Below are 23,117 nucleotides of genomic sequence, written 5' to 3'. Positions count from 1 at the left end.
TGTCCCTAGAGGCTCCAAAGGATCTGTTTTCTACCTGTCTGTTGGTGTCTGTATGACATATTTCCAACTAAGTTTCCTCACATCTGCCTCGCTCCATTCCCAGTGTGAGCGCCACCTGCGGGCGATGTGGGTCAGAGTTGACACAAAACACAGACGCCCGCGTCAGAACACACACTGTGAGGTTCTTCAGCCCCCTGCTGGGAGCCCGTCATCACCAGCATCTACGTATTTAACGCAAGCAAAGGAATAAATCTGCACCAAGAACTCTAGGAATTAGGAACATTTGGACCGAAGGCTCTGGGGTTGAACCTGGAGGTCGCATGTTGCAACAGAATTCAATAAAGTTGAACGAATCACAAGAACAGATGAGAATTCTCATGTTCAAGAGTCGTCGTGCTTCTAGCTCCAACAGTGTTTGTCTGCAGACACTCGTGTTTCCTCAGCTGTCACATCAGCTGAACAAAAGCAAACAAAACCTTTTCTCTTCTCACGATTAAACCATCTGACAGCGCCACCGACGCAAAAATATTTGCACGTGAACACGCAGATGTTGTTGACGTATTTTTAAAAAGGCCTCCCCCCTACGTTCCCAGAATCCCCTTGTTGTTCCTCTCAGCACGCTTTGCAGGTTGCAGAGAGATGAGGGCGTCAAGTGTCAAAGGTCACTTGACCCAAGAATGTTTCAGCCCCACACACTCTCTCACTCACACACACACACACACACACACACACGATCACCTTTGATTCTGCAACGTTCACTCGTTCCTCTGCTGTAAGGTGAAGAGCGGCGGCTCAAGTTCAAATGTGGGCGTACAAAGATCATCAAACATCAAACATCCTGGGACCGGAACATTCCCCTTTTAACCTGCAGATAATGAATTCACTTTAAATAAATTCAACACTAAGGAGGAGTTTTATGAGCATTAATAATGGACATTTGGGGGCATAATCATTTTATCTGTGAAGCTCATTGACACCAGCCCCTCTCACAGTGAATCTCTGGCTCCATCTAGTGGAAATATGGTGAAAGAACGCACAACAATGAGCACAACTGGACGATAACTTTCATATAATGTTTTGTGTTATGTTATTGACATAATTAAAAAAAAATAATTCATAAAGCCACACATCAATTTTGACTAACTTGACCGAAACAACCACTTTAAAGAGCCCAACAATAACCTTTGACCTATGAGTTACTGTCAACACCTCTGATCTGAGAGTAAAAAAATGTTGGGATGATGAACAGAACACAACCGGCAGCACCTTTCACACTGAAATCCAACCAGAGGACAAAGAAGATCTTTGGATTCGTGGTGGAGCAGCTGCAGCGATGACTCGGTGGAGTCAATGTCAACGGTACCAGCAGCCTTAAAAGGAGCCGCTGCTCTGAGTGGCAGCCCCCTGAATAACTGCTATTCATCTAACCCTCCACTTGGAATCCCTCAAAAGTCTCATCTTCAAGTGTTTCTTCCTATTGACAGAACGTCAGGAGAGCTGGTACGTCGAGTGGCGCGACTGAGCAGCGACAAAAGTATCCAACGTATGCAAAGAATTGTGAAGGTGAAATATCTGGGACAGCAGCTCCGATCTGCTGAAACCTCTCGAGCTCAGAGAGCTTTAGTCGGAGGATTCCGGAGTCGTGTGTCGACACCGGGGTCCGATGACGCTCGTCTGAGCTCAGCTGGATGACAGACGAGCTTCAGTCAGAAAGGGACTTTTAAAGTCGAAGCTGAATGTCCACGGGCGTCAAACGACTGGTGTTTTCAGGGTTTGTCTAATCAAACAGCACTGTGGTGGTCAGGTGAGGTACAGTGTACACAGTGTACACAGCGTACACAGTGTACACAGTGTATACCTTGAACGACTGTTAAGAACGTGATTGGATCCGGTTTGAAGGTCAACATGCCTCAGGATTGGAGGAGCTACGTCTGCTCCCACACACCTCATCGTCAGACTTCAGCAGAACTTCACAGAGACTGATTCAGGTGTGTGGAAGCAGGGTGACGTCTAAAACCAGTAGGAACGGGGTGGGGGGGGCCCTCGAGGGCCGGTTTGGACGTCCCTGTGCTTTCTCTCTCTCCTCCTCCTCTATCTTAAGTGAGCCACAGTCTGTGAATGGCGGCCTGACTTTATCTGGCCCGCTGTCATCGAAGCAGCTTCTATTTATGGGGGCAGTTTGCAGTGACAGCAGCTGTGAAAGCATTCAGAGCACCCCCCCCCCACACCCCCACCCCCACAACAATCCAAATCCCCTCTCACTCCTGGACAATGACAGACTCCAGGCTGACTTCACTCTACTCCACGTCCAGCAGACCAGCCGAGACATGACGACTTCCACCACAGGATTTGCTTCAATGATCTGAGGGGTGAAACCGTCGGCGTTTCCTGGACGGACAGAATTCACCAGCAGGTCAATGACGAATTCAAAGGTCGGGAGGTGCCGCGACATTTGTGAGAGCATTTAAAGAGAGAGAGGTGACTTCGGTCTGTTTTCTGGTCGAGGACAACAACTAGTTGCTCCATCTGAGAATGGGAACGCAGATGACGCAGCATGTCGATGAGCACGTGCTTCTGCACATTTTTACGTTCACAGGTCAGTTTTACAGGTCCGTGATGACGCTGCAGTTTGTGTGCGGTGGGACACGTGGGCCTCCCGGCGTCTTTTTTCGGAGGGACAACTTTATAAATACACTCTTCTCTGACCTACAGCAACAACTGGGGGACAAGCGAGTGCTCCGAAGCAGCTTAATGTGATGAACACACAGCTCAGTGGAGACAGACCTGAGCAGGATGATGTCCACCGACATGAGTTCACAGTTGAAATGTTTGTGAATGATTGCACGTGTTCTCAAGATTCACACGTACATTATGTTGTTTTTATTTCAGGATTGAGTCAAAAACTTGAAGTGTCAACATCATGGACATTTTCGGAGGCGCCCCCCGCGTTCTGGGCTACCCACGGCCTGTGGTGGCCCTGTGGGGTACAGACGCCACGCTGAGGTGCCAAATAGGCGGCGATCCTCGTCCCGGACGTGATTTGGGAACGTAAAAACGTCCAGATCGTGTCGGAGGGACGCTACAGACTGTCAGAGGAGGGAAAGGCGTACCTGTTGACCATCACCGGAGTGACGGAGCAGGACGCTGGTCAGTACATCTGCAAGGCTAGAAACAGCATCGGGGAAACGTACGCTGCAGCATCCCTCAAGGTGGAGGGGGGCGACCGGCAGCATGTCAACGGTGTCAACGGGAATGGCTGCAGTGCTCTGGAGAACGGCGAGCGCAGGAAAGAGAAGGAGGATGCAGCGTCCGATGACAGGCCGAGGTTCCTCATCAAGCCCATCTCGCTGCGTGTGGACCGGGGCGAAGACGCCGCATTCTCCTGCAAGATGTGGGGCACCCCTCCGCCCGAGGTGGTGTGGGAGAAAGATGGCAAGAAGCTGAGCGACATCTTCGAGAGTTCCCACTTCAGTGTGAGCAGCCAGGACGGCGGCTGGTTCCAGCTGAAGATCTACCGGACGCGCCTGCCCGACAAGGGCGTCTACACCTGCAGGGCCGCAAACGGCCACGGCGAGGCCTTGGCCGGCGCCGTCCTCCTGGTGGAGCCAGTGCCGGAGCGAGAGGACCTTAAAGCGACGTCCAACAACCAAATGCAGCGCCGAGAGGGGAGGCTGAGCTTGTTCAAGCGCACCGCGGAGCCGCCAGCGTCCAAGGCCAAGAAGTTCGCGGTGACCGTGGGGAAACACGCAAAGTTTCGCTGCTTCGTGACGGGGAAGCCGAAGCCAGAGATCATTTGGAGGAAGGACGGGGAGCCCTTGGAGCCCGGGAGGCGTCATCTGATATTTGAGGACCGAGAAGGCTACTACACCCTGAAGGTTCTGTACTGTAAGGTGCAGGACACGGGGATGTACGTGTGCGCGGCGTCAAACGCCCTCGGAAACACCCTCAGCGCCGTTTATCTCTCCGTCAAAGGTAAAACAGTCAGCTCTGCTCCAGGTGTTCCACTCTCTTCTAACCCCGCGTGGAATCCGTCCCTCAGAGCCTCCCGTGCGGTTCAGACGGCCGTTAAAAGACGTCGACGTGCGTGAGAGGGACGTGGCCGTGCTGGAGTGCGAGGTACCCGATGAGTCGGTCCCGGCTGCCTGGTACCTGGAGGACCAGCGGCTCACGCCCAGCAGCAAGTACGGCATGGAGCAGAGCGGCACCAAGAGAAGACTCACCATCCGTGACGTCGGGACCGACGACGACGGCGTGTATCTGTGTGAGATGCCAGACGGGGCCAAGAGCATCGCAGAGCTGTCGGTCAAAGGTAGGACACACCGGAAGGCAAGTGAAGGAAAGGTTAGTTAGCGAGGGAGAAGTGAAAGGGAGTCGGCCCTCACAGGTAGCATCGTGCGGAAGCTTCCACGGAAGCTGGAGGTCGTGGAGGGTGAGAACGCGGCGTTCTGCGTGGAGGTGGAGGACGATGACATGGAGATCCACTGGTTCAAGGATGGTCTGAAGCTGCACGAGAGTCATCAGACCATCCTCAAGTCCTTTGGCAAGACGCACATTCTGGTGTTTGTCAACGTGGCCCACCAGGACTCGGGGGTGGTGACCTTTGTGACCGGGAGATCGAAGACGTCCTCACGTCTGAGAGTCAGAGGTAGGTCAGAGCAGAGGGCGACAAAGGCTGATCTCAGCAGCACAGTGACCACGGGCCCGTTTGCTCCCTCCAGCCACGAGACACTGTCCTCCTGTCTGTCCGTCCGACGTCCACATGGATGTCGACCGACCCAACAGCGTCCTGCTCACCTGGGTTCCCGCCCCGAAGAGCCAGACCACCACACGCTCCGTCTTCGTGGTGGAGCGACAGGAAGTGGGTTCGCAGGAGTGGCACAAATGTCTCACCACAGAGACCGCCAGCTCGGCTGAGGTCGGCGGCGACAGCGTGCCGACCGAGGGTAACTACCGCTTCCGGGTCTGCTGCATGAACAAGTACGGCCGCAGCGGACACGTGGAGTTCCCCGACGTGGTTCATCTGGGTAGGTGACTGGACGCCAACAGATCTCGTGAGTTTTCATACAAATGTCACACACTGTCTTTACTTTCATCAAGCTCCGGGGCCAAAGATTCACCGGCGCCTTCAGGGTTGTGAGGTCACGGAGGGAGAAGATGCTCACTTTTCCATCGAACTGTCTGCATCGATGGCTGGAACCTGGTTTCTGGGCAGCGCTCAGCTGCAGCACGGCGGCCGATACACCGTCCAGCAGTCCCACGCGCGCCACTCCCTGCTGATCCGCGACACGCGCGCAGAGGACGCAGCCGAGGTCACATTCATAGCCAACGGCGTGCGAGATTCCGCACTTCTCAGTGTCAAACGTAGGTGGAGAGCTTTTTAGGAAACGGATCCCAATGGGAGCGCAACACGCCATGTGTGTTTGTGTGTTTGCAGCGGCTGTGGTGACGTTCCGGCCGCTGACAGAGTCAGACGGCAGGAAGCAGGTGGAGGCCGGCGATGCCATCGTGCTCTACTGTGAAGTGTCCCACCCCGGCGCCAACGTATCGTGGTACAAAGACGGCACGGAGCTCCAGGCGAGCGACGGCCTGAAGATCCAATCAGATGGGAACATGAGGAGGATCGTGATCCAGTCAGCTGAGGCGACTCACTCGGGAGTTTATACGTGTGAAACCGCAGGCGACGTCATCCAATTCAGAGTGAACGTGGCAGGTAAATTAAAGGGTTAAAAACACTGCTGCGAGTGGATCAAGGTCAAGAACATTAGTGAAAGCTAAAGAAAACCCAAAACTACTGTTTTCTCAGCGTTTTCTTTTTGACAGCGATGATTGGTGACGTCGGCTGATCGGGACTCCACAGTCAGTGTCTGGTCAAAGAAAACAGGAAGTGAAATGGTGGTCGGCCTGCACGTAAAGCGGGGGGGAGAATACGTTGATGTCAGATGCTGACCAGCAGGGGGGAGCAGAGTTCCACATGTTGACGTGTCAAGAGATGTACTTAAATGACTTCTTGTCAACAGAGATCTTGTCTTCCTTATATTTTTTCATTGGAGTCCACCACCAAAGACAAGAACGCCACAAGCAGCTCTTGTGTTTTCATCCCGACCTACTTCTCAATCTCTCCAGGTCCTCCTGTGGAGTTCAGTCCAGTCCCAGAGGACGAGCTCCAGAAGAGGACCATGGAGCTGGATCCTGTGGTGCTGCTCTGCCACGTCTCCAGAGACGACGCCGACGTGGTCTGGTGAGTTCCGGCGATCACCCGATGTGGAGTCGCAGTCCGTGTCTAACGCGTTGCGTCCCAGGTGGAAGGACGGCTGTCAGATTGTGCCGAGTGACAACATCACGCTGCAAGCGGAGGGAACCATGAGGAGGCTGATCATCCGCTCAGCAGAAGCCTCAGACGCCGGCAGCTACGTGTGTCGAGCAGGAAGCAGCAGCATGGAGTTCTCCGTCAGCGTCAGAGGTACGTTTGTGAAGAAAACACGACTTTTCTTCAAGTCTCAAGTCACAAGTCTCCAACTTGTGCTGTCCACACACGCAGAACCTCCAGTGATGATCGTTGACCCGAAGGATGATGTTGTGATGGGGCGCTACATCTCAGACGAGGTCCACCTGCAGTGTGAGTTGTCCCGCTCCAGCGGCAAGGTGCAGTGGTTCAAGGACGGCCAGGAGGTGGAGGAGACGGGTCGCATCCAGTTGGTGTGTGAGGGTCCTTACCGGAGGCTGGTCATCCTCCACAGCCACGAGGAGGACGGAGGAGAGTACATTTGTGAAACAGACGGCGACTCCGTCTTCTTCCAGCTGACCGTCTCAGGTATCTCGGCATCTTCTCTGATCCAGATGTGCGGAAGCTGTGTTGACACCGTTCTCCACCAGCTCCACCTGTGAGGATCATCTCACCCACCGAATCCGAGCTTGAACTGACGCATTTGGCGTCGACGCGGCTGGAGCTCAGCTGTGAGATCTCCCAACCGGCCGCGGGCGTCAGGTGGTACAGAGACGGTCTGGAGGTGGAAGAGGGCCCGAATCTGATCCTGGAAGTGAACGGGGCCCGACGTCGGCTGGTGGTGCCCCAGACCACTGTGGACGACGGCGGGGAATATGTGTGTGACACCGAGGATGATTCGGTCATCTTCACGGTGGTCGTGACCGGTAAGAAGAATCGCTACGACCACGTCTTACAACCTACGCTGTGGGAACTTGTATTTATTTGGTTTTTTTTCAATTCAGAGCCTCCAGTGGTGCTCACCCGGCCCCAGAACACACCCGACCGCCTGGAGAGTTTTGCCAAGGAACCAATGGTGTTGGAGGCCGAAGTATCTCGGCCCAACGCCGAGGTGAAGTGGCGGTTCGACGGCGGAGAACTGGAGGAGAGCAGTGATGTGACCTTCACAGAGGACGGTCGCATCCGCCGGCTCACCGTCCACTGCCCCTCCACAGAGGATTCTGGGAAATACACGTGTGATGCCGGAGACGACCAACTCCACTTCCTGGTTAACATTTCAGGTATTATGACCAGTGGATGGACCAATGGATTTTTTTTTTTTTTAGACTCACGTCAGTGGAGTGGAGGGTGTTTCTTTGAACTACATACGACGTTTGAACAGTGTCTGTGTGCGACTGTGTACCGCAGAGCCTCCGGTGAAGATCCTAAAGAAGTCCGAGACGAAAACCAACCTGAAGTCGCTCGTTTCCGACGACATCGTGCTGGAGTGCGAGCTCTCCAGAGCCAACGCCGGGACCAAGTGGTACAAGGACGGCTGTCGACTCGCAGACGACGACAGGTTCTGCGAGGAGGAGGAGGGCGCCTTCCGCTCACTCGTCATCCTCAATGCTGAGCTTGGAGATTCTGGGGAATATTTCCTGGACGCTGTAGACGACAGCATCAGCTTCCAGGTCACAGTAGAAGGTGAAAAGCACCGACCGGACTGCGTGACCGTCAGGAAGTTGTCTCTCTATCGTCCATCTTCTCCTTCCCTTTCCTCTAGAGCCTCCTGTGGCCATCGTGGGCAACTCAAAGGACACAGACTTCCAGGAGATGATGGCGGGGGACGACCTCATCCTGGCCTGTGAGGTGTCCCGAGCCAACGCCCCCGTCCGGTGGTTCTGCAACGACAGGCTGCTCGCCAGCGACGCACGGACGTACATCGAGTCCTACGGCAGTCTGAGGAAAATCATCATCTCCGATGTCCAGCCGTCAGATTCGGGGAAGTACGTGTGTGACGCCGTGGACGACCAGATGGTCAGCATCGTCAGGGTCCAAGGTAGGAGGTGGCATCTCCGCGCTCTGAGGTGACGTGACTGAACATGACCCCTGACGCCTTCTGTTTCGATGAAGATGCTCCGGTTACATTCGTCAACAAGGAGGAGGACGTCGTCGTGACGGGCTACGAAGCCGAATCTGTGACCTTGACGAGTTACGTGTCCAAGGAAGGCGCGTTGGTTCGCTGGCTCAAAGACTGGACGGCTGTCGAAGGCGAGCGTTTCCGGGCCCTGATGGAAGGCCATAAACGCACCCTGACCATCGAACCGCTGCGGCGCTCTGATGCTGGCGAGTACACCTGTGACATCAACACGGACCAAATGCACTTCAGCCTGCTGGTGAAAGGTGACACTCATTTCTCAAAGTTGCGTTTTGATCGAAAACGGCCCAAAGACCAAACTTCTGCTTCTCAGAGATGAGGATAAAGTTCATCACGCCCCTGCGAGACACTGTGGCTCACGCTGACAGCATAGTGACCCTTCGCTGCGAGGTGTGCAGACCTAAAGCAGACATCCAGTGGCTGAGGAACGGCGTGGAGGTGGTTCCAAACAGGAGGTTCTCCATTCGGGCGGACGGAGCGGAGCGGAGCTTGACCATTCATCGGCTGACGAGAGAAGATGCTGGAGAGTACGCCTGCGAGTCTCGAGACGACCGGACGGCGGCAACACTTAGAGTCGAAAGTAAGTAAATGTGAATTTGTCATTTCCCCGGGTAGGAGGCAGGTTGGGAATGAGTCCTTGCCCCACGTGAAGGAGTTCAAGTACCTCGGGGTCATGTTCAGGAGCGAGGGTACCATGGAGCGCGAGACTGGCCGGAGAATCGTACTGCTGTGACGAAAAGTTCCGGCTCAGCTCTCGATTCTCCAAGTCAATCTCTGTTGGATCATGGCAGAAACAACGAGATTGCAGGTCCAAGCGGCCGAAATGAGCTTCCTCAGAAGGGTGGCTGGCTTCTCCCTTAGGGTGAGGAGCCAGTTGAGGTGGGTCGGGCACCTGGGCGCCTCCCTTGGGAGGTGCTCCAGGCACGTCCAGCTGGGAGGAGGCCCCGGGGCAGACCGAGGACCAGGTGGAGACAGTCTATCTCCACTCTGTCCTGGGAACGCCAGGATCCCCCAGTCAGAGCTGGCTGGTGTCACCAGGGAAGCTGCTACCCCCACGACCCCACCCTAGATAAGCAGAGGAAGAGGGATGCATGGATGGAAGCAGGTCGGTAAGTACTCTCCTGTCTCCTCAGTGCCTCGGGTGGTGGAGTTCCTCACCGAACTCCACAACACCACTGTGCTGGAAGGAGAAGACGCTACGTTCAAGTGTGTGGTGTCGCCCGAGGACGTCCGCTTGGTCTGGCTGATGGACAACGAGGCCCTCACCCCAAGTGAGCGTCTGCGCGTCACCCAGAACGGCCTGTGTCACACCCTGGTGATTCACAAATGCCAGATGTCGGACTGTTCCAGAATCACGGCCGAGGCTGAAGGAACGATCAGCAAAGCCAGCCTGAAAGTTCAGGGTAAGATTTCTGCTGAACGTGCGGATCAGGAACGTCTCAGGATGTTGACCTCTGCCCTGCCTGACTGACCGTCAGAGGCTCAGGTCATGTTTACTGTGAAGATGGACGCCGTCATGGCTGAGGAGTTCGGCGACGCCACCTTGGAGACGGAGATCAGCCTGGAGACGGGCGAGGTCCAGTGGATGAGGCAGGGGGTGGTCATCCAGCCCGGACCACGGCACACGCTGGCACAGAGCGGCCGAAAACGCACTTTGACCATCCGCGGTCTGACTCTGTCCGACCGGGGAACGTACCGCTGCGAGACTCTGCACGACCGGACGCAGGTCAAGCTGAACGTGGAGCGTAAGTTGTGGAAACGAAGGGTGTGGATGCCACGAGAGAAAAAAAAACAAACACGTGACCTCCTCTGTTTGTCTCGACCGATCCAGCTCGGAAAATCTCCATCCGTAAAGGCCTGAACGACCAGGAAACCTTTGAGCGGGAGACGGCGTCCTTCGAGGTGGAGCTCTCTCACACCGACGTGGAGGGCGTGTGGCAGAAGGACGGGCTCAGGGTGAAAGCAAACAACCAATGGAGGGTGAGCACCAATGGGCGGGTCCACGGCCTCACCTTGTCCAACCTCACCCTGGAGGACACGGGGACCATCGTCTTTTCAGCTGAAGGGGTGCGCACCACCGCCAGGCTCACCGTCATGGGTAAGTACACACGATGGGGGTATATTTATTGCAGTATTGGGAACATAAAGCCGGTTTGGTTGGCAGAGACACCCGTGACCGTCCTGAGAGCGTTGGCGGATGTCCGTGTGGAGGAGGACTTCCCCGCCACGCTGGAGTGTGAGTTCTCCAGACAGAACGTTGAAGTCAGGTGGCTCAAGGTGAAACGCACACGGACCGATGACTTTGGTGACAAAAAGCTTTCATGGGGATGAACGTTCTTAATTTACTCCTGACACTCAGAGTGGGGCGGAGCTGAAGCCGGGTAAGAACTACCGGATCTACTCGATGGGACGTAAGCGGTTCTGTCAGATCCTGCAGTGTTCCCGGGCCGACTCTGGAGTCTACACATGTGAAACGGGCGACATCACCACTTTCTGCTCCCTGCATGTTTATGGTAAGAGCCTGAAACCTTAAAACAACAACAACAACAACTTATGTACGTACCCTCAGAACTACAGGTTTCTTTCAAGTTGTCGTTCATGTACTTTTCTTACTTCTGCAATGCTGCCATCTGCTGGTTAAAAGTGAGAACTGCAGTTACAAGCTGTGCACTGACCTCACAGAGCACGAGCTGACGTTGCTGAAGGGGCTGGAGGATCTTTACGTCCAGGAGGACCAGAACGCCGTCTTCATGTGTGAGGTGTCTCTGGAGGACGTAACGGGCGAGTGGTACCGGGATGGCCACAGGATCCGGCCCACCAGTACCATCAAGACACGCACGGAAGGTCAGAGGTCGAGGGCTCGATGGGACGGAAAGGAGCTGGATCATTTTCATTTTTTTTTTTTCAAGTTTGATCACCTCTGGTGGATCTTTCAGGGACAAAACACTTCCTGCTGATGTGTAACGTCAAAGCCGAAGATGCCGGAGAGATTCGCTTCGTCTCCAGAGATGTGGAGTCGACAGCTTACTTGGGAGTAGAAGGTACAGCCTCCTTCCTCTGCCTGGCATCCTCTCACATCTCACACACATCTCCCATCCTGGTCTGTCAGAACTCCCAGTGTCCATCGTCAAACCCCTGCGGGACAGAACCGCCCTGGAGAAGCACCGGGTCATCCTGGAATGCACCGTGTCCTCGCCGCGCTGCAGCGCCACCTGGTACCGGGGCAGGGAGGAGCTGGCCCCCTCCGAGCGACTGGACATCCAGGTGGACGGATGCTCCCATAAGCTGGTGATTCAGCAGGTGTCTGTGGAGGACGAGGGCACCTACAGCATCGAGGTCGGCGAGCACACGTCCAAAGCCAAACTCCTGGTGGAGGGTAAGAACAGTTTTTTTTTTTTTTTTTTTTTAAAGAACTGCACTGCATTGGCACATTTGTGTATTTAACCGTTTTGTTTAAAGAATATTTTCGTGAATGTTTAGTTCTGTTCAACTCTTTGCCAGTCATTTGTGTGTCCCACGATTTTTCTCTTCTCTATATAAACTGTTCTTGGCTGCTGTGAGGTGAATTTCCATCCTTTCTGTTCTGTTCTCTTGTCTGTTCTACATGGATCTAATTCATCCAAAAAATGAACATCTTTCCAGATACTTGAGACGATAACAAGAGTTTTGTCATCACTCTCTTTTCTCCAGTTTTTGCGGTTTGCAGGTGCACACAAATTAATGCTGTTTAAGATACACCTAAAAAGAACACCTACACAGAGTCCTTCCAACCTCAGAACAGTACTGGTCAAATTATTTACTTTATTAAGTACTCATGTACTTTTGAGGGTGTAATGTGTTCTCACTAGTCTCACTCAGGTATTGACTGGTTGAATAGTAACAGATCATGTTGTTCTGATGCAGCATGTTCACTTAAAACTATCTTTAGGTCCAGTTTTCTCCAGTTCAGACACAGTGATTCGATACCAACCGTAGTTTGTTGCGTCTGCAGCTCAGGCCCTCGTGATGGTCCGAGAGCTGGACGACGTGGAGGTGATGGCGAAGCAGCCGGCGTCCTTCCAGTGTGAGGTGTCCGTCGACATAAACAAAGCTCCGGTCTGGACCTTGAACGGAGAGAACCTCCAGCCGGGCCCCGGCGTGCGCCTGGAGAACCGCGGTACCGTCCACCGACTCACGCTGAAGGACGTCAGCCCGGACATGGCCGGCGTGCTCAGGTTCACCATGGGAAAGGCCAAAAGCAGCGCCACCCTCAGCGTGACATCGGAGCACTAGACGGATGAAAACACACACACAGATTGAATACTCACACTTCAGGAGTGGTTATGTCTTTTGTTTTTTCTCTCTCGCTCTCTCTCTCTCTCTCCAGTGTAGATATTTAATTCCACAGTTATTTCTAGCTGATAAATCCATAAAAAATCATGTTTCTCCATGTTTTCCTGAAAAGATTCTTACTTAAATATATAAAATAAAAAGTTAAATATATTCTTTATGTTGCACGCAAACACCTTACAAACATGAATGTAAGTCTGTTGACTGGTGTGATATGAACCTCCTCCTCCAAACTCTGTTAGTGCTTTGAAACGCCGACAAGATCAGTGACAATCACAGTTTCTGAAATTCATTTTAGAACTTTTTCTTTCTTTTACACTGTAGATTACCTACATTTGTGTTTATGCAGTAAGTCACAGCAAAAACAAGGATTGTACATATTTACACGTACATATTTTTGGAGCAACAAAGTAGTAAACTGCATTTTTGTGTTAAAGAGGGAAAGAAAACAAAAACAAAAGTGTTGTCCATTGAGCATTTATGGGAAAAAGGGCATTATTGCATACAGTTCATATATGACTTGATACAACAGGTCAAAATTAGGTTACATCTATTCAATCATGAGTACAGTAACAGGAATATTCCATATATTAATGACATTTGTTTGCTTTCTTCCTGTGCAAAACAAAATCTCAAGAAATCTACTGAATGTGTGAGAAGTACAGTATCAGCGCCCGCCCCCACCCCCCTGTTTTTAATCCGATAAATAAATCCTCTTTGCCAATAATTTGGGCCGTGAAGAAGATTTACAGCTAGGTGCCGTAGTTTTAGTCCCCCGTTATATATTAGCATTAGTACACGAGGTCACCAGAATGAAAACAGCAACGTTTCTGCTTCGGAAACCATGTTCCGTCACTCCTGGGCTTCAAAAACCAGAAATCAGTGATTAATGACAAAGATATTTGATTGAATCCTTAAACAAATAGTGGAAGAACTGATGGATGTCGTTTTCTCATTCATCCGTGTCATATTGTCGACGCAAGGAAGAGACGCCGTCCTGAAACGGAGACGTCACCGTGTAAAGCTACTGAAGCGCTTGGAATTAAAGGAGCATTCCGCCCGAAAAACAACAATCTTTGCTGGAGTTCCCACTTTTCCCACAATTCTGTTGGGCTACATTTGACGTTTCACCTGGAGAAGAAACAATGATTTTTTTTCTGCTGCAGGGGAGAAAAAAAAAAAAAAACTCCCAGATGTCAAGGTGAACCCCCTCGGGGAGACGTGTACCGCTGAGCAGCAGCAGGAGAGGAGGGAATCCGGGGGTTCTTGCTACATCTGGCGCCCCTGACATGGCTGCCAGCGATTCAAGACGAGCTTTGGGGGGCGGTTGATTGAAATACCGTGATCATCGGGGGGGAAGGGGGAGGGGTCACACCCATAGATGATCCTTAACATGGAGATTTTTGTCCCCAAAAATGACTTGATTAAAAAAAATTAAAGGAATAAAACCCACTGATTTCTAACAGATGAGCTGATTATATTTAACGTCACGAAGGCTGTTTGTTTTTTTTAGGGTGACAATCAAACAGACAGTTCATCGCCTCTGTGAAACCGCTTGACGACGTTAGGATGTGGGACAGAAATACTGCTACTCCCTAAAAGTTACAAAAGGCACCGATGACACGCGTTCACCATCTTACAGTCAGAGTGGGGATGTAAAACCTTTGTCCTGTGCTGCGTCCGGAGGTGTCGGTCCGCTTTGTGCTTTCGCCTGTTGGGGCAATCGGCTGATTAATGAGGGGAACGTCTGAATTCCTGCTGACGGCGGAGGACTCCGGTCAGCGGTGGAGCAGTTTGTGTTCAGGCGGGGCAGCGAGGAGCCGGAGCCTCGCCGCGGTTGTGCTTCTGCTGTGGATGCCGTTAGCTGGCGGTGCCTTGGTGCTTGAGGACCGCGTAGACGTCGTCCACTTTGCTCAGCCGCTCAAAGAACGGGATCAGGTCCAGCAGCTCCGTGTCGGACATGTCGTCGAACCACGAGGCCACGGGCACCTGGAACGACAGCCGTCAGCGGGGGCGTCGTCAGCGGGGACGCCAGAACGGGACGGGGCGTTTTCACGGATACTCACGGCGTTGTCGGGGTGGAAGATGTATGAGGCAGGGGAGTTGTCCACGATGATGACCTTGTTGAGGTCGCGACCCAGGCGGCTCAGGTCTTTGACGTAGTTCCCTCGGTGGAAGACGCACGACTCCCGGAAGAGACGGCAGCGGAAGGCCCCCCACTTGTCCAGGAGGTCGGAGACGGGGTCAGCGTACTGCGGAGGACACCAATGACTGCTCACATCCAACCCGAGCGGCGCCGCCTCGCTCCTGACTGAACCCGGCTCACCTTCGCTAAACTGGCAGTGAACAGGACGCATTCAAACAGCTCTCCCATCCTCTTCAGGAACTCGTCGACGTGCGGCCGCTTCAAGACGTACACCTGGAACACAGCGCAACCTGTCAACCGCGGCCCGGCACGTTCTACAAACCGCACCGGGGCTCAAACGACAAATGTGGAACGCGGTGCCGCAACGCGTGAACGACTCGATCCTGGTCTTCTTTCTCGTCCTCGGAGGCGGTTGAGGGCAGCGTTCCTGAACCAAGTCATCCGGAATAGGCTGGACTTGTGTGAACAAACCTATCCTGGATTACTTGAATCAGGCCCAGACCGCTGGTACGCCATCCGTCTGCGCGCCGCCGTCTCGGTGAGGGCGGGTGTGAGGCGCTGTCACGTTCAGACAACAGCAGGTGAGTTAGGAAACAAACACAGTCGGCGCGGCTGGAGGGTGGTGGCGACGCTACCTGGTGGACTGTTCCGTCTATTTCCACAGGAATGATGAAGTCGGCGTTGTTCACGGGCTGTCGGAGGAACAGGAAGCGTTCAGACAGACGTCAGCCGACGGCGATCGTCTCCGTTCTCACCTTAAAAGAGCTGTGAACTAACGTCTCGTCCAGGTCGATGACCACGCAGACCTTCCCGGAGTCTTTGGACTTGACCGGAGGGAGCAGCGGCTTCGCCTGGATCTGAAAACACGTTCAGTGAGCACTGACGCATTGGAACTCGTGTGTCTGTGCCCCCCCCCTCCAGAGGTCCACCCACCTTGGACAAGGTTCCGTTCTCCTCCACCAGCAGCGGGGCGTTGTTGTTGACGGGTGGAGGCTCGGGCTGGTCCCGACACAGACAGCAAGAGAAGATGGAGAAGAAGCCTCCACTCCTGGGCTTCTTGGAGGACTGAGAGGGCGAAGAACCTGCAAAAACACGTCAACGCATGAAATACAACCATGAGCCGTTTACGCTACTCTTACTGTAAAGTTTGTATTCAGTTCAGGAAACTAAAGACACTAAAGACAAAGATTGTTTTTATCAAGGCTTTTCAATGAGAGACAGGACAAAACCACACTAATTTGTAGCAATAACTATTTTTAGGCGTCGTTCTCATCAAACTGACAGCTCCGTCATGTCTGTTTCTATATCAAGCCACATGGGTGTCTCCCTGCTGGAGGAGCACGTGTCGGTCAGGAGACCTCTCTGATGTCAGCGGCACCACTGAGCTCTCAGCGCGTCGCCGAAACCCTTTGCTACGTGGTTGTTTCTACGTAAGTTTGGACCTAATGGCCAGAGGGGAAAAAAAAAAAAGAAAAGAAAAAAAAAAAACGGGGAGGGCAGAAAGACAAGTCTGTGGCAGCCTAAAACGGTAGCGAGACGGAGGAGAGGAAGGCTGTCTCTGTCACGTCACTGTACAGGCTGAAGAACAGAGTCATGTGGGCAAAGTCAGGCTGCTAAAGACAATAAAGGTGTTACTGTTGGAATCGTCCACTTCCTGTACGTTCACATTTAAAGTTACATATTAAACCACAGGGGCAACAGTCGCACAGGCTGACGGACAACAGCACCACAACATCGGGAGCTTCCACATCTGATCAAGAACAAGAACGCCGTACGTGGACATGATGCTAAGCTAAGATGCAGCATTGCAGACGCAGACGTGAGAGAAAAAAAGCATTAAAGTGAAAAAAAGGTAACTCCTGCTGCCTTATACCGTCATTATTATGATTGAAAAGTGTCCTGAAGTGACACAAACGTCACACGACAGCAGCGAGGAACTGGTGGGAAGCAAATGGAAGGGAAAAGTGAAGTCAATTCCAGTAAAATGAGAATGAACTTTTCAGCTGACTGGTAACTTTTCAAAGCAGAAGTGCACTGGCAGACAAAATATTGAACCTCAGCGGGTGGAGAAAAGGTGGGCGGATGTTCTCAGGAATGCGAGTGAGGCCAGAGGCGAACCTGGGTGACGCTGGCTGGTGTTCTGTTTGTGATCTGTCAAACTCACATTAGAACTCTGTCTGCGTCGCCGTCCAGCCTCTCTCCATCTGTCTGAACGTGACAGTGTTACCAACACACAAACCACTGTTGTCCGTCTCTTTCATTCCTCCTCGCTCGGCGCCCCCAAACACACACACACACACACACACACACACACACACTTCATTTGTGGATTCAAACCCCGTCTGACCCCACGCTGGCCTCCGCAGCGCTCAGGCCAAAACAGGAAGAGGAAACAGGCGGGTATCAACAGAGGAAGCTACTTGTTTCACTGGAGCTGGAGTCTGTTTCTCCTTCATGATGGTTTCATCACGTTTTTATGAGCATCTGTCAGCCAAAAAGGTTTTTAAAGTCAGGAAAGCACACACTTTCTTTTTTTACAGCGTGCAAGTCTGATGATTTGTGTGTTCAAATCCGTCCAACGTGGCTGCTGAGACGTTCATGTGACCATTAAAGTGTCTACACATTAACAGAACATCTAAAAAGGTCGTAAAAAAATGTGAACACACATTATTTAAAAATAAAAAGGCCATCATTTACAATTTGTTTATATTTTAAATTTTTAAAAAATCAAATCCAATTTTTTTTATTTGATTGTTTTATTTTCAAGCATTCTGTAATAAAAAAAAAATGCTAACTCATCAATAAATCAAATCAAAATCAAACAAGAATTCAACTCTGACCAACACAAACTCCAAAAACTGGAATGCCGCTGAACCAAAACAAACCAATCAGCACCTCACCACAACTTCAATCCGGGGAAAAAAAGAATTAAAAATAAACAACACACAGTTGAAAGGGGACCAACGTCTGACACCGAACACATGACTCCCTCTTCCTACTGAAAGAAATGTGCTGAAGCAGAGGACAGTCGTGTGACACAGACCCTAAACTTGTTCAAAGTGTGAGGACGGTCTTATGTAACAGTTAACAGAACTCCACACACACAACTCAAATAATACATGAAGAGAGCAGGTTAAACCCAGCAATAAAAAAATGTGCAATTACAGGAGTTTATCATGGGGCGTGGAGCGTCTCTGCAGGTGTATAGAGACGGAGAGGTCACCTGATTACTCAGTAACCCATATTTACTCAGCATAGTGTATTTACTTTGTGTGGATCAGCAGAGCCACTGACACAAACGTCTGTGTGCATCTACGACAGACACCAGGTTTGATTTACCTTCATGAAAAAAATGTAAATAGATGCACCAATATTCATTTCATGGTGGGTTGCATTCCATGATAACACAGTAAAAAATTGAATGACAGCGAAGAAGAACATAAGTGACTGCACATACAATTGTCTTCACACTATATAGAGGAACATGCCAAAAATCAGCTGATCAATGCGGAAATCTCATTTCTATAACTATTTACTACACAAATCAATGACGTGAACTATAGTCATGAGCACGTCACTTCCTTTACTTTCATCACAGAGAAAAAAGGGGCCGCAGTCACGTCCATTCCGAACACAATCGGTCCAAAGACACTTATTCTGCTTGTGTGTAGCCCACTTGGACTCACCCACGTACTCACGCCCCCGTCCCGTGCAGCTGCAGTAAAGCGGACCGTGATGTCGTAAATGACATCGGTATTAAAGTGAAGTTGTTGAAGAAATGACTCACCTCTCTCCCCTGAGCCTTTGCTTCCCTCTTCATCCCGACTGACTTGTGTGATGACTGAGGACGGATTGTCCATCACATCCAGCTCTGCTGCGGAGTGTTCGGCCTCTCTACTTCAACTTGCAGATGCTTCGCCGACTCTGCTGCATTCAACCAACTTCATGCAGGGTTTAAAAAGGCGCTTTAGACAAAACCACCAGCGAACAACTCGTCCATTCCACGTCCGCTGCCGTCGTCCGACCGATAAACTTTTTCCTCCCACACAAACTTTTACGGGCTTTAACAGCAACTTTGATTCAATATGGAGCGCGACTCCACTCGCAATTTGAAGATACAAACATGGAGGTTTCAAGGCGTCCCGTTTCACTTAAAGTGGCGCAGTAAGGGAATGGCGGTGCGCCACGCTCGCTCTGCTGGCGTCTACGCGTTTAGCGACGATCCCTTACAGTGGCCTAAAAGTTCAGTCAAAGCTAAACATGCTAAGCTAGCGGGCTAGCTTCACATGAGTATGTTAATGCAAGATAAAAACGGGTGTGGGCGGCGTAAGTGATTCAAAAAAAACAAAAACAAAACACTGTACAGCCGTGAAGGCTCAAAGGCTGTAATCCAGTACAGAGCAGTCTGACCGCCAACAAGCGCAAACCGCGATGTCTTTTTAAGAACTACTCGACGACGACATGACACCGCCGAAACTTTGGTTTATACTTATTTAACGGGTTCGTTGGATGTTAGAGTCCGCCGGGCTGCAGTTGTGTAATGGTCGCCTCGTTGTTGTGAAAAGTTTTCGCAGGACTTGTCGCAATGAAACGCCCTGTTCGGGTCCCTTGAAACTGCCCGGGGCCAGGGAGCGTCGCCAAAGTGACACCTCTGTCAGATGCGTACATTGTTTTTTGTCCATAGAAAGTTGAATGCAAGTGCAAGTGAATGCAAGTTTTGCTTTTAAAGTATTGTTAAGTTTAATTAAGTTATTGTGTTTTGTTGTTTTGTGATGATGTAAATTCTCTCCGTCTCTTTCCATTTTTTATTTAAGTGTAATCACTTTTACTGTTTTTAAACTCCCGAGTGAGATATTTATGCCTTACGACAATGGATCACGATAGTGGGACATCATTATAAACCTACTGTTGTATTTTCACCTAGAATGCATTTAAACTAAAATGTGCTGTCTAATTCTATAAAAATGTGATTATTTAGTCTCTACTCAAATCACATCACATGATCATTGTGCTTTTTTATTTAGTCACAATTTACTCAGCTTACTGGAACTACACAGTCACATTAATTTGAAATAGTTTCTCAGATTTCTGTAGCAGGGAGATGTTCTGGGGTAACAAAAGACTTGGCAAAAAACAATTGTAGTGCAAAATTTGACTGCCATTGCTTTGCTCCCAGGTCCTCTATGACATGTATGGCTTGATATCTGTATTTTTCAGAAATGTCTTCATTTTATCTTGAAAGTGTGTAACTGTCAACTGCTCCTCATCATTATTCTCAAGGCAAGCGCAAAGTTTCATGAATGCCTAAAGCTATAAATTGGCTTAGCTAGTTTGCTACTTAAGTATGAATTAACTTATTAATTTAGGTCTAAGTAATTTTGTGACTTAATTAGTAACTTAAGTTACTTAAGTACTTGATTAAGTAGCTAAGTGCTTCTACTTTAAAGCTAGAACTAAACAGCAGAGTTAACTACCTATCACCTCACCCTATCTTCCTACTGTATAGTGATCCTGGATGAGCTCCCTCCTCCTGTCTGAAAAAAAAAAACAACTAAATAAATAAAAACATGAATGGAAGGATTTGTCTTTACTGGAAGAAGATCACAATGTTTGGAGGAATTCACCCACTGATGAAAAGAAACAGGATTACAATGACGAATGAAGGCCTTTGACCTTTGACCTGTCAGGACAAGTTCTAATGGTGCAGTGAAAGGAGAGGAACCATCTCTCTCTCTCTCACACACACACACACACACTGAAGTGCAGACTCACAGGTGCTCCTCCATCACCATCTCCGCGTGCCGCTGCCGTGACGTTCGGTGAACTCTGTGTCCCGTGTGGGACGACAGTTGTCGTCGCTGGGCCGTCAGTCATCTCCTCCCTCCGAATCTTTTCCATAGTTGCGTGTTGGAACAGTTCATTTTTTCCACAGACGTTTAGAGTCCATAAAGCCAGGGAGCGAACCAATAAAACCATGACACGGACACTCTTTCTGCTCTGTGAACATCCGCCCAGCAGTCGCCTGCTGGGACCAGCACACCTGATCCAGACAAGGTCCTGATTAACTGCAGCTGTGCTTGAACATCCCCCCCACCACACACACACACACACAAAAACTGCTGTTGTGCAAGGAAATCTTTCAGTATCAGCATTATTGATATATTTTAAATGCAATTAGCCTTTCAAACAAGACCATTTGACACTTCATGGAGAAATTCTGCTAAAAAAACTCCCTTTACCCAATTGTATGAATATTTTATTCCATACTGTCTCATAAAAACAGTTTTTCCACATATAAACACCGCAAATTGGTACATTTACAAATCTTCAACCATCCAAATTATACAAAAAGGAACACTATGAAAGAGCATAATGCACGACACATTCTATCGTTACACAGACTTCATGTGCTGTTGGTAAAGAAACGGCTGCATTCACACAAGAATCTGCTTGTTATTGGAAATATTGTCGTCACATTTTTTGCTTTGTTCAAACAAGTGTGGATCAGTACCAACAGAGACACGTTTACAGACAAATGTTCTGGGTGCTAATCAGATTTAGGCACTGACCCCGGGTCACCATGATTTGAGCCAGCTGACAAACGCAAGAGGAAATACTGACAAACCACAGCAATTGACCAGTGTGTTGGACTTCTCCAAGTATCCACGTTGGTGCTTTACACAGTGTCATGACAGCAGATTGCAGATAGAACCACAGAACAATACCACGTACTTCAATCTCACCCTAAAATAGTTGGTATGACTCAACACCAGTCACAAACACACACTTTTTATCTTGTTGCTTTACTAAGTGAATCCAAAATACTTGTGCGCAGGCACACACACACGCACACACACACATACATGCAAATAAATTAACATGAAAAACGTAAACAAGGTCAAAAAAGAAAAAAAAAGATATATTTTGGTTTTTAAACAAAATGCAGAAATAAATTAGCAGCGTAAATTATGGTACATTCATATGAGCGCTGTAAAACGAGGCGGTGGCGGAGAAACGACGGAAGTGGGAACTCAACTAAAGGTCGATGTGAGTGACAGTTTGTGCAATTAATCAAGTAAAATATGAAAACTGTGACTTTGCAATACATTATTACTAGTTACTTCACCTCAACACCCATTTGTTAAACATCTCCGTCATGGACTCTTCTACAGGTTGTCAAGCAACCTGCCGTTTCACATCAAGAATGGGACTTTCAAACTAAAATCACTGCGTTTCAACTGTAGAAGCTGGTGCCCGGGGGGAGCTCTGGTAGGTGCGCAGCAGCACTTTGTGCTTGGTGGCGCTCTCTGTGCGACTTTTTTGCTGCTCCACCAGGAGCTCTTTGAGTCGGCTGGTGGTGAAGGTGAGCGTCTGTCTCCTTAGCTTCATCAGGTACGAGTCCTGCAGCCAGGCTTGCGTGAAGCAGTCGCGTGTGGTCGGACGGGCCCTGGGGAGACACGTTGGATTCCTTCATTTTAACTACATATAACGCCTTTAGTTATTTTTAATGTGTGCTTTGTTTCAGAACAAGAATAAGAACGTCGGTCCACTAGTTTGAAGGAGCACATCATATTTACGGTACAAATAATCACTGCTGAATATTAAAGATGCGGATCAGCACTCACCAAGGATAACTGCTCAGCATCTTCCTCAGAAAGGCGGAGGCACTTTGGGACACGTTTGGGTACAGTTTGCTCGGCTCAAACTTCGCCAGGAGGATCTTGGACCTCACGCATTCGGGGTCCTTATCTTCGTAGGGCAGTCGACCACTCAGCCTTTTTTATATCAACACACAACAGCATCATTTATTGTGTGCCGCAACGTCTTTTTTTTTTTTTTGTGAGAAGGGGGGGGGGGGGGGGGGGGGGGGTGGGGGGGGGGGGGGGGGTGTTAACTCACATGATGAAGGTTAGAACTCCAACAGTCCAAATGTCTGCAGGAGGACCCAGAACTTCACCTTTCACCATCTCAGGAGCTTCATAATAAAAAACCCACATTAGATTGTTGGTTTATAACACAACGACAAGCTCGTTGTCTATTAGATGTGTATATGTTATGGGTAAGGTGAAAAAAACAGGGTAAAATGCAAATTACCCAGGTTATTTGCACATAACCCACAAACACGGGTAGTTTGCAAACAACCCGTCCTTCCAGGTTGTATGGGTTAGGGTTAGTGCTAGCTAACGGATTGTCAGCTAGCTAGGGAACGTTTGCTAACGTTGAGAATTTAAGTCGCTAGCTAGCTAGATGTAGTAGCGTTGCACATTAACCGAAAACACAGG

The 23,117-nt window shown here is 50.2% G+C and overlaps 2 protein-coding genes across 2 annotated transcripts; one reads left to right on the top strand and one right to left on the bottom strand.

The window, feature by feature from the left end:
- Nucleotides 1-2,920: 2,920 nt before the first annotated feature.
- Nucleotides 2,921-12,632, top strand: LOC144739309 (obscurin-like protein 1). The gene is given in 23 exon segments (XM_078622274.1): nucleotides 2,921-3,028; nucleotides 3,030-3,972; nucleotides 4,040-4,309; nucleotides 4,385-4,645; nucleotides 4,719-5,024; nucleotides 5,098-5,361; nucleotides 5,435-5,710; nucleotides 6,124-6,238; nucleotides 6,300-6,460; nucleotides 6,539-6,811; nucleotides 6,874-7,149; nucleotides 7,228-7,503; nucleotides 7,631-7,906; nucleotides 7,986-8,261; nucleotides 9,494-9,763; nucleotides 9,839-10,105; nucleotides 10,192-10,458; nucleotides 10,525-10,637; nucleotides 10,720-10,873; nucleotides 11,043-11,204; nucleotides 11,297-11,401; nucleotides 11,470-11,736; nucleotides 12,352-12,632. Coding segments are annotated over 23 exon segments (5,967 nt in total).
- Nucleotides 12,633-14,549: 1,917 nt separating this feature from the next.
- Nucleotides 14,550-18,695, bottom strand: LOC144739310 (carboxy-terminal domain RNA polymerase II polypeptide A small phosphatase 1-like). The gene is made up of 7 exons (XM_078622275.1): nucleotides 18,623-18,695; nucleotides 15,769-15,917; nucleotides 15,591-15,692; nucleotides 15,471-15,527; nucleotides 15,016-15,108; nucleotides 14,756-14,941; nucleotides 14,550-14,678 (listed from the first exon to the last, which is right to left on the bottom strand). Exons 1-7 carry the CDS (start codon nucleotides 18,693-18,695, stop codon nucleotides 14,550-14,552), a joined length of 789 nt encoding a protein of 262 aa, XP_078478401.1.
- Nucleotides 18,696-23,117: the final 4,422 nt, after the last annotated feature.

Source organism: Lampetra planeri, unplaced genomic scaffold (genome assembly GCF_965212315.1).
Source record: "Lampetra planeri unplaced genomic scaffold, kcLamPlan1.2.h2 scaffold_1426, whole genome shotgun sequence".
Lineage (NCBI taxonomy): Eukaryota > Metazoa > Chordata > Hyperoartia > Petromyzontiformes > Petromyzontidae > Lampetra > Lampetra planeri.
This window is presented reverse-complemented; position numbering and strand designations above follow the sequence as displayed.

Coding starts and splice junctions, on each gene's coding strand:
- LOC144739310 (XM_078622275.1), bottom strand. CDS start 18,695: ATGGACAATCCGTCCTCAGTCATCACACAAGTCAGTCGGGATGAAGAG. Junction 15,918..18,622: donor CAAAGGCTCAGGGGAGAGAG/GTGAGTCATTTC, acceptor GTGTTTTTGCAG/GTTCTTCGCCCTCTCAGTCC. Junction 15,109..15,470: donor TAGACGGAACAGTCCACCAG/GTAGCGTCGCCA, acceptor GCTGTGTTCCAG/GTGTACGTCTTGAAGCGGCC.